Here is a 9,850-nt window from a genome sequence, read left to right on the forward strand (position 1 = left end):
TGGGGGGGAGGGGGGTGTCCGTTGTGCCAGCACTGCTCCGATGGCGGAGCATCCCCCTGCGAGAGCGCGCTGCTATTTTTAGTCGTTGAGTCCTTGTTGATGGCGCAGCAGCGAAGGCGAGGGAGCAGCCAGAGGAGCAGCAGGGCTGGGGGGTGCTGGATCAGCCCCCGCGGGATGAGCAGCAGCTGGGAAGCAAGGCCGGGGTACAGGGGGGGCTGGGGGATGCCCTTTGTCCCCCCGAGGCATTGGGAGTCTTGGGTGCTTACCGAGGGTCCCCTGCCATGGAAAGTCCTGCGCTGCCTTCAGAGGGCTCTGGATCCGGCCCTGCCGTGTCCCTGCCAGCTGAGGGAAGGGGGAGGAAAGAGAAGGCAGGGAAGGATGGAGGGATGGAGGGGGAGGAAAATAACACCAAACCCAGCCACGCAGCACAAATCCTCCCGAGCAGCAGGCAAGCTGCGAGCCACCGCATGAGCGGGCATCTGCAGCGGCAGGACTGCGCTGGGCTGGCAGTTCTGCGCGGTGCGGTGCCCCAGCTCGGCTCCCAGCATCAGCTCCGGGCTCTCACGGCGTGGCCTCATGCACCACAGTGTGGCCCCGGGTCATGCCCTGATGCTGGGAGTGCAGCGGGTCCTTGCGTGTCCCCAAAGGGTGACACTGGCTGTGCTGGGAGCTGTGGGGCCATCTGGGCTCTGTGTGTGTCCCTAGGGGGGGACAGGGTGCTGCGGGTTGGCTGTAGCCAGAGGCAAGCGTGGCTCCTTGGCTTGTGAGGACAGGGTCACGCTGGCTCTGGGCATCATGGTGGCCCCTGCCTCTTCCAACGCGAATCTGTCTGGGGGACCCTCACCATTAGCCCTGGCTATAGCCACAGTGGCTTTTGCCAGGCCGCTGAGGGCAAGCGTCCAGCTGCAGCTATGCACCGTCGGCCCTGTATCGATTCCTGTGGCGGGGACAGTGGGAGCTGAGCTGGAAACTTCTTCGGGGCTGGGAGAGCACGTCCGGCAGGGACGTGGCGGGGGGAGCGAGTGCGCAGGGCCCCCGGGACACGGCCACGGCTGCCTCCCCCTCCCGGGAAGGGCCGTAACCTTGCTGCTGTCGACAGCTTGATTTGATGCCATTAAAGCGTTTGCTCGGAAACAGCCTACATCAGGCGGCAACATCTGTTACGGCCCTTCTCTGGCAAAGCCGCGGCGCAGCCGAAGGCAGAGCTGGCTGCCGGCTCCTTGCCGACAGCTCTGGGTGCTGCTGGGGATCAGCGTGTCCCCTCCCTGCCCCGAGCGGCAGCATCACCGGAGTTCGGCTCGCCTCAGACAGGGGAGCAAAGGGCCGCCCCGGCTGCACCTCCAGCCTGGCGGGCCTCATCCAGCCCCTCGGGGTGTGACACCCAGGGGCGCGGGACGAGCCCCGGGCCTTGCCAGGCGCTGGGACGGGCCGAGGCTGGCTGTCCCCCGCTGGGGTTATCCTGCAGGCACGGCCGTGGCCTGGTCCTGCCCGAGGGTTTCCTCCCACCCACACGCATGTGTGTACAGCGCTGCACACCCCGCCTGCAGGTACACCCACACGGATGTACACCCCATGTGCAGGTACACCCCACATGTACATACACCCCACATGCATGTGCACACTGTGTGCAGGTATACCCCACAGGTATGTACACCCCACATGTATGTGCACACTACATGCATGTATATCCCACGTGCACATACACCCCACATGTATGTACACCCCACATACACCCCACATGTATGTGCACCCTGTGGGCACACACACCCTGCAAGTGTGCAACACCCCCCCCTATGCACACCCCCACGTACGCTCTCTCCGTGCCTCCCCACCTCTGTGTGACAGCGAGCCGCCCGGCCCCTTGCACTGGCCCTGCATTGCCCTAGCTGTTTGGCAAATTAACAATAATTAATTAATAACATTAATTAATAATAAAAGAGAAAGAGGGGGGGGAAAAAGCTCCCCCTCAAACCATCAGCCCAGGGTCTTCTCAAGCCAATTTTCATTTTTCAAACCTGCTTCCACGTGGAGCATGAGGGGCCCTTTACTCCCTTTAATTTTCTTGCTGCCGCCCGGGGCTGCCCCAGAGGCCTGGCTTTGATTTTGCTGCCTTTGTTCCGGCACAGGACAGGGCAGCACCGCGCCCGCGCCACGGTAGGGGCTTTTGCACTGGTCTTAGCGGATTTTTAATTGACCCGTCTTTTCCCCAAGAAAAAACGCAACCAGTCACCCGTGCAGCCTGCGAGATGCAGCTACAGTGGGGGGGAGCAACGTGGAAAACATCCAAAAAAGGGATGGGGGGGGACGGGGTGCTGGGCTGGCGTGGGTGGCTGCAGTGGTGCCGGGGGGGCACTGTGCAGTCGGTGCATCCCTGAGCCACCAGTGGTTATGGAAATATCGTTAAATAAAGCCTCGGGTATGTGCATAGACCCCAAAAAGGTGCTGAGATGTTACCGGTGCCCGCAGGGTGCTGCGAGGAAACGAGGCCGAGCTGCGACTGAGCAAACCGGCACTGTGGTTTGTGCAGCTACGGCAGAGCTGCCACCGAAGGGACCGACTGGAGCCACATGCCAAACGGTGTGGTGGCACGAGGGTGGCGGGAGGGGGACACGTGGGGACACACACGCAGCCCGGCGTGGCTGGCACCGCGGGGAGGTTTGCCAGGGAGCACGGCTGGGCTCGGTTCTGCCAGCCCCTGCCAGCCCTGCCGTGTCCCCTCCCTTGTTGCACTCGCAGGGGGGACAGCACCAGGGTCACTGCTGCGGCACGGTGCCAAGGGAGCAGTGCTGGGGAAACCTCCCGGAGAGCAGCAGACCCTTGGGGCTGCCCTAACCCAGGCTCCCAAACCTCAAACCGCTGCTGAAACAGGCTCATGTTCACCCCAGCACCTCCCACCCAGCATGTGTGGCCCCTCCATCACCACTGAGCCCTTCATTAGCCCCCACAAGCCTCTCAGCTGCCTCCCAGATCAAACCAGTGACCCAGGTGCTTCCCTGCACCCAACACAAACGGGGCGAGGAAATGGGGAGGTTTAATGACGACGATGGCGAGGCGCTGGCGAGGCGCTGGGCTAATAGACGTCTGCTGGCGGGAGCAGACAGCTTCCAGATGGTATTGCACCGGGGCAGGGGGTTCGGCTGGGCCCGGGGGGGCTGCAGGAGGCAGCAGCAGGCAGAGCCGGGCAGAGCCAGCAAGTTGAAATTACTTTTTTTGCAGCAGAGCCTGCGGTTCTGGCCCTCCACGCTGCTGCTTTCAGTAATTAGCCCAATAATTAACAAGAATGGCGATAAGCGGGGTGTTCGGAGGGGTTCACAGGATCCTGGCGTTCCCCGGGGAGGGTGTGCGAGGAGGGGTGATTTGCAGAGATGAGGGGCAGAAACGCAGAGCTCCAGGGCTGGGGGACCCTGACACAGTGCTGGGGGTCACTTTGCCACATGAGGTGGGCAGGGAGGGGTTTTTTTTGCCCTGAAAAGTTGGAGTAGGCAGCAGAGATGGGGAAGGCCCCCAGCAGCAGGGTTGGGAGGGCTGGCTGGGCACGCTGTGGGCAGGGGGGACAAGCTGGACCCCAGCCACACCCCCTGCTCGTGGGCACTGTGCTGCGGAGCAGGGCGATGAGCAGGAGCTGTGACGATGATGCAGGGCAGTGAGAGGTGAGGTGGTGCAACCCCAAATGATGTGACATGGGGGTGACATGGTGCGGCGCAGAGCAATACCTTGAATGACTCGAATGTGTCCAGAGAAGGGCAACGGAGCTGGTGCAGGGTCTGGAGCACAGGTCTGATGGGGAGCGGCTGAGGGAACTGGGGGGTTTAGTCTGGAGAAAAGGAGGCTGAGGGGAGACCTCATCACCCTCTACAGCTCCCTGAGAGGAGGGTGCAGAGAGGGGGGATGAGTCTCTTGACCCAAGGACCCAGTGCCAGGCCCAGAGGGAATGGCCTCAAGCTGCTCAGAGCAGGGTCAGGCTGGCTCTGAGGAAGGATTTCTGTGCAGAAGGGGCTGTTGGGCGTTGGAATGGGCTGCCCAGGGCAGGGGGGAGTCCCCATCCCTGGAGGGGTTGAAGAGTCGGGTTGACCCAGCACTGAGGGATCTGGTGGAGTTGGGAACGGTCAGGGTGAGGTTCATGGTTGCACTGGAGGAGCTTCAAGGGCTTTTCCAACCTTGATGATTTTGTGATTCGCAGTGATGCAAACCCAGCTGCTGCGATGGAGGGTGATACAGGCTGGGGCAGGGCAAGGTGATGCGACACAGGGCAGCGTGAGGCAGGGCAATGCAAGGCAATGCAACACAGAGCAAGGCAACCTGACACAGGGAGATGAAATGCAAGGTGATGCAGGGCAGGGTGATGCAACAGAAGGCAACCGATGCAGGGAGATGAAATGCAACGCCATGTGATGGTGGGTGATGTGAGGCGATGCAGGGTGATGTGAAGCAATGCAATGCAAGGTGATGTGATGCAATGCAAGGCAACTCAGTGAAAGGAGATGAAATGCAAAGTAATGTGCAGGGTGATGCAAGGCAATGCAGGGTGATGCGAGGTGAAGTAATGCAAGGTGTTGTGATGCAGGGTGGTGTGATGCAGGGTGATGCAACGCAAGGCAACCGATGCAGGGAGATGAAATGCAAGGCGGTGCGATGCCAGGCAATGTGAGGTGATGCAGGGCAGTGCAATGCAAAATGATGTTCTGCAGGGTAATGCAAGGTGATGCAGGGCGGTATGAAGAGATGCCATGCAAGGCAACTCAATGCAGGGAGGTGAAATGCGAGGCAGGGCAATGTGATGTGGAGCAATGCAAGGCGATGCAATGCAGGGCAATGCAACACAAGGCGACCAGTGCAGGGAGATACAATGCAAGGTGATGCGATGCAGGGGGAGACAAGGCAATGCAGGGCGATGTGAGGCGATGCGATGCAAGCGGATGTGATGCAGGGTGCTGCAATGCAAGGGGATGCAACGCAAGGCAATCCAACGCAGGGAGATGAAATGCAAGGCGCTCTGCGGTGCAGGGCGACGTGAGGCGATGCAGGGCAATGCGAGGCAAAGCGATGCGCTGCAGGGTGATGCAAGGCGATGCAGGGCAATGCAGCACCAGGCGCCGTGCTCCAGGGTGGTGGTGAGGCCGTGTCCCCGCGGCGCAGGCCACACTGCTCCTCTCCGTGCACGGCCGCGCTCCCCCGGCCCGCCGCGGTGGCGATGCTTCATTTGAATTCTCGCCTCTCTCTCTTCGCAGATAACGAGCCCGCGCCATGCAGTCCTTTCGAGAAAGGTGTGGTTTCCATGGCAACCAGCAGAGCTACCAGCCGACTTCACAAGATACATCACGCCTGGAGAATTACAGGCATCAAAGTCAGGCAGGGCCGAACTGCGAGCGGCAGAGGCTGGTGGCGAAGGAGTACTACAGTCAGCAGCAACTGCCGTACTCGGGCTACGAGAACAGCGCCGTGGAGAAATACCACCGGGGAAATAAGCAATTAGCGGGGCAGCAGCTGCAAGGCAGGCCGGCCTTTTCCAATTACACCGTGCAGGAGAACAGCCCCTACCCGGCCCGTTATTCGGGGGACGAGAGCCTGCAGGCGTGGGGTGGCCAACCGCAGGCGCTGCCCGGTGGCATGGCCAAGTATGAGGACAGCCTGATGAAGAAGACGGCGGCGTTGGCGGGTGGGCGGCCGTACCACGAGCCGGCAGCTGCCTCACTGCCCTTCCGGACTCACTTTCAGCAGCAGCAGCAGCAGCAGCAGCAACAACAGCAGCAGCAGCAGCAACAGCAGCAGCAGCAGCAGCAACAGCAGCAGCAGCAGCCGCCCGCGCTCCCCTACCCCAAGCTGCAGCGGCAGAAGCTGCCGAATGATGTCTCCTCGCCCATGCCCTTCTCACAGAGCTCCCACTTCGGGCAACACTCGCAGTCCTTCCCTGCCTCCTCCACCTACTCCTCCGTGCCGGGGGGCAGCCAGCCAGCACACTCCTACAAGAGCTGCACGGCACCCTCGGGGCAGCCGCCGCTGGAGCGGCCCCTGGGCAGCGCCGCCAGCCTGGCCCCTGGCCCCCGCGTGCCCAACCTGCACGGCTACCAGCCCAACCGCATCGGCTACGAGCAGCCCCCGCAACCACCGCCGCAGCCCCCACAGCCGCAGCCGCCGCAGCCCCCGCAGCCGCCTCAGCCCTCGCAGCCCCCACAGCCCTTGCAGGTGCGACATCACGCCCCGGAGACCCTCCACTACCAAAACCTGGCCAAGTACCAACATTATAACCAGCCGGGCCAGACTTACTGCCAGGGCGACGCGCCGCCCGTCCGGACGCCAGAGCAGTACTACCAGACCTTCAGCCCCAGTGCCAGCCACTCGCCAGCTCGTTCCGTTGGCAGGTCCCCGTCCTACAGCTCCACTCCCTCCCCGCTGATGCCCAACCTGGAGAACTTCCAGTACAGCCAACAGCCGCTGAGTGCCGGCGCCTTCCCAGCTGGCATCGCTGACCACAGCCATTTCATGCCGCTGCTGAACCCTTCTCCCACTGATGGGACGAGCCCTGACGCTCAATCCGGGAATTGCAAAAATTTGCAGAAGGAGAAGCTACCCGAAAACCTGCTGTCAGACCTGAGCCTGCAGAGCCTGACAGCGCTCACCTCCCAGGTGGAGAACATCTCCAACACCGTCCAGCAGCTGCTGCTCTCCAAAGCGGCCGTACCCCAGAAAAAGGGCATCAAGACTCCAGCGAGGACCCCCGAGCAGCTCAAGGGGCAGCACTGTAGCCCTGAGAGTAGCACGTACTCAGCAGAACAGGTGGGGACCCCCCTCTCCGACCCGCTGAGCACCCCCCAGTCCGTCCATGCTGAGACGCAGGACACTGACTATCTCAGCGGGTCGGAGGACCAGTTGGAGAGGAGTTTCCTGTACTGCAACCAGAACCGCAGCCCTGCCCGTGTCAACAGCAACTCCAAGGCAAAGCCTGAGTCGGTGTCCACATGCTCCGTGACCTCCCCGGATGACATGTCCACCAAATCGGATGACTCCTTCCAGAGCATCCACGCCAGCCTGCCCCTCGAGACCTTCACCAAGTACGTGACCAACGAACGGGACTGTCCCCGGCTGCTCCTCAGTGCCCTGTCCCAGGAGGAGCTGGCTTCCGAGATCATCGTCCTGCAGGACGCCATCAGCGAGAAGGCAGACAAAGCCTGGGCCAACTCGCCCATGCTGAGCAAGGAGGCCACCAAGTCGCCCTTCCAGCTGGAGAACCATCGGCCCTGCCTGGACTCCATGGTGAAGGGCGCCTGGCCCAGCCAGGGTGACTCCAGCACGCTCACCGAGCCCCTCAAGCTGGACAAGGCTTCGGGGGCCAGCGCAGGGAAGGACTTCGTCGAGGAGGTGTACGAGGGTCCCCAGGTGGAGTTCACGGCCGCTGACACCAAGGACACGCTGAAGGACACTGCCTCACTGGCCTTCAACTCCAAGCCCAGCATCCCAGCGGCGACATCGAGCGCCGGAGCTGCCAGCTACAGCTGCTACTCAAATACCACCGCCAATTCGGTGGCATCAGAGAACGCCATGGAGCACTTCGAGTGGCCGGAGGAGAGCCTGGGCGAGGCGTGCCTGCGGTGGAAGGAGCTGCAAGCCACCGACCTCCCCAAGGGCTTGTTCCCCAGCAAATTGGTGGGCTCTTGCAAGGAGAAAAAAAATGCCTGCGGCTTGGATCTGTGTGATGGCGAACAGCCGGCCAAGAGCGAGCCAGCCCGGGACTTTGCCCAGCAGGCGATGGAGGAGGAGGAAACGCTGACCTACGACGAAGCAGCAAAGGCAGATAGTGAGAGGTGGCTGCAGGACACCCGACACTGCTGCTCGGCCGGGGACTTCAGTGAAATCCCCATCATCTCCTCGCCGGATCTGAAGGAGTCAGACCTGGAGGCAGAGGAGTACTCCTCGCTCTGCGAGCTGGCCAGCTCGGAGCAGAAGTCGGTGACGTACGACGCCTCGCCGCCCAAGCCCCTGGAGATGCCCGCCGTTCTGTCCTCCAGCGAGGTGCCCGTGTCCGCCGAGGAGACCGTCAGCACAGTGGAGAAGGATTGCTCTGCTCCCTCTGCGCGCCTCTCTGGCCAGTCTGTCATCCTGCTGGGTCCCGCTGTGGGCACGGAGACCAAGGTGAAGAGCTGGTTCAAGTCCTCCCTGCCCCACATCCAGCCTGAGGAGGAGAACAGCGGAGGGGAGACGTCACACCCGCAGGCAGCCGATGCTGAATCCGCCCCGTTAGTCGCAGTGAAGCAGCAACTCACCCCTGAAAATGTGCTGGGGAAGACGGAGCCTGTCTCACGGGGCAAGAGCCTCCGCAATAAGAGGGTCCACTGCCGGCTGCCGGAGGCGGACGGCCCCAGCAGCGCTGTGCCGAGCCCTTTTGATGACCTGCCGGCAACTGGCGGCATGGCCAGTGCCTGCCTCGGGCCAGATGGCCAAGCGGAGATAGCGAGCAAGAACGCCCACAGCCAAACACCCCGTTTTCCAGCTGAGGGTCTTCCAGCACGCATGTGCACCCGCTCCTTCACCGCCCTCGCCGAGCCCCGCGCCCCAGCCCCACTGGAGGGGCTGAAGGCCCCCGCGCACCAGGAGAAGCTGGGGAAGAAGCCGGCCTGCGGTGTGAAGCAGCGGGTGGCTTTCAAAGCCAGGAAGCGCAGCAGCCGGCCGGCCCCCAAGGTGGTCCAGAACGCCAGCGACGCCACCCTCCTGATGCCTGGCTTGGTGGTGACGGAGGAAATGGCGGGGCCAACACTGCCGGAGGGGGACGTGGTGGAGGCAGGGGAGAGGGACCAGCGGTCGATGATTTTGCGCTCCCGGACGAAGACGCAGGAGGTTTTTTACACCAAGAGGCGGCGGGGCAAGAGGGCGGCCGACGTGCGGCTGAAGAACTGTAAGGCGCCCAAGAAGCTCATCTCCAACAACCACCTCCCACCCGCCTTCAAGCTGGCAGCCCCGAGCAGCCCCCACAAGGAGGGGAAGGTGGGTGCCCGGATGAAGCTGCCCAAAGCGGGGCCGGGCGTGGGGGGCAAGATGTCCGAGCGGCCCCTGCACTCGCTGAAGAGGAAGTCCACCTTCATCTCCCCCATCCCTGCCAAGAAGAGGAACCTGGTCCTGCGGAGCAACAGCAGCGGAGTGAAGGAGGAGAAACCAGAGGCGCCCCCCAGCCTCTTCAAGAAGATGCCTGTGGCCAAGAAGGTGAAAAGCAAGCTGCCCCCCAAGAGCTCCGGCGAAGGCATCCCAAAGCCCCCCCCACCGAAAGAAGCCCCCGATGTCTGCATCAAGATCACCTCCCGGGCAGCCTTCCAGGAGGCCACCAAGACCAAAGTGCTGCCTCCCCGCAAGGGCCGTGGCCTCAAGCTGGAGGCCATCGTCCAGAAGATCACCTCACCCAACCTGAAGAAGTTCGCCTGCAAACCAGCGGCCACAGCGGGGACAGCAGCGGCCACAGCGGCTGCCTACGGCACCTCCTTGAGCCCAGTGGTGGCGGAGAGGGAGCGGGCGGTGAAGCACAGCGGGGTGGCCCTGGTGGCAGGCGACATGCGGCTGCCGAAGCCGGCAGCGGCACAGAAGGCACCCGTCATGCCGTTGGCCGAGCAGCTCTGCCGAAACCCCAATGGCCGAGCACCAAAGGGGAAGCTGGGTGGCGGGAAGAAGCTCTCCACTGACAGCTGCCAGGGTGAGGCCTGTACGCTGGCCCCGGGGGCCCAGCCCGGCTCCACCGTGGCGGCCAAGAGCTTGGGGCTCCTGCCCAAGAAGAGGAACCGCAAGGGCAAAGCAGCAACGCTGGGCATGGCCAAGGTGCCCCTGGGCCCTGCACCGCCATTGCTGCCCCGGGAGCTGTCTCTTATACACA

The 9,850-nt window shown here is 62.8% G+C and overlaps 1 protein-coding gene across 1 annotated transcript in view; it reads left to right on the forward strand.

Moving 5' to 3' along the window:
• RAI1 (retinoic acid induced 1) overlaps window positions 1–9,850 on the forward strand; it is a 20,317-nt gene that overhangs the window by 8,572 nt on the left and 1,895 nt on the right. Inside the window, exon 3 of the mRNA XM_026859174.1 lies at window positions 5,220–9,836. Within this exon, the coding sequence (XP_026714975.1) occupies window positions 5,245–9,836 (4,592 nt within the window). The 5' untranslated portion in view covers window positions 5,220–5,244. The remainder of the gene's footprint in view (window positions 1–5,219; window positions 9,837–9,850) is intronic.

The sequence above is a fragment of the Athene cunicularia genome (genome assembly GCF_003259725.1).
Source record: "Athene cunicularia isolate RWA chromosome 14 unlocalized genomic scaffold, athCun1 chr14_part1, whole genome shotgun sequence".
NCBI lineage: Eukaryota > Metazoa > Chordata > Aves > Strigiformes > Strigidae > Athene > Athene cunicularia.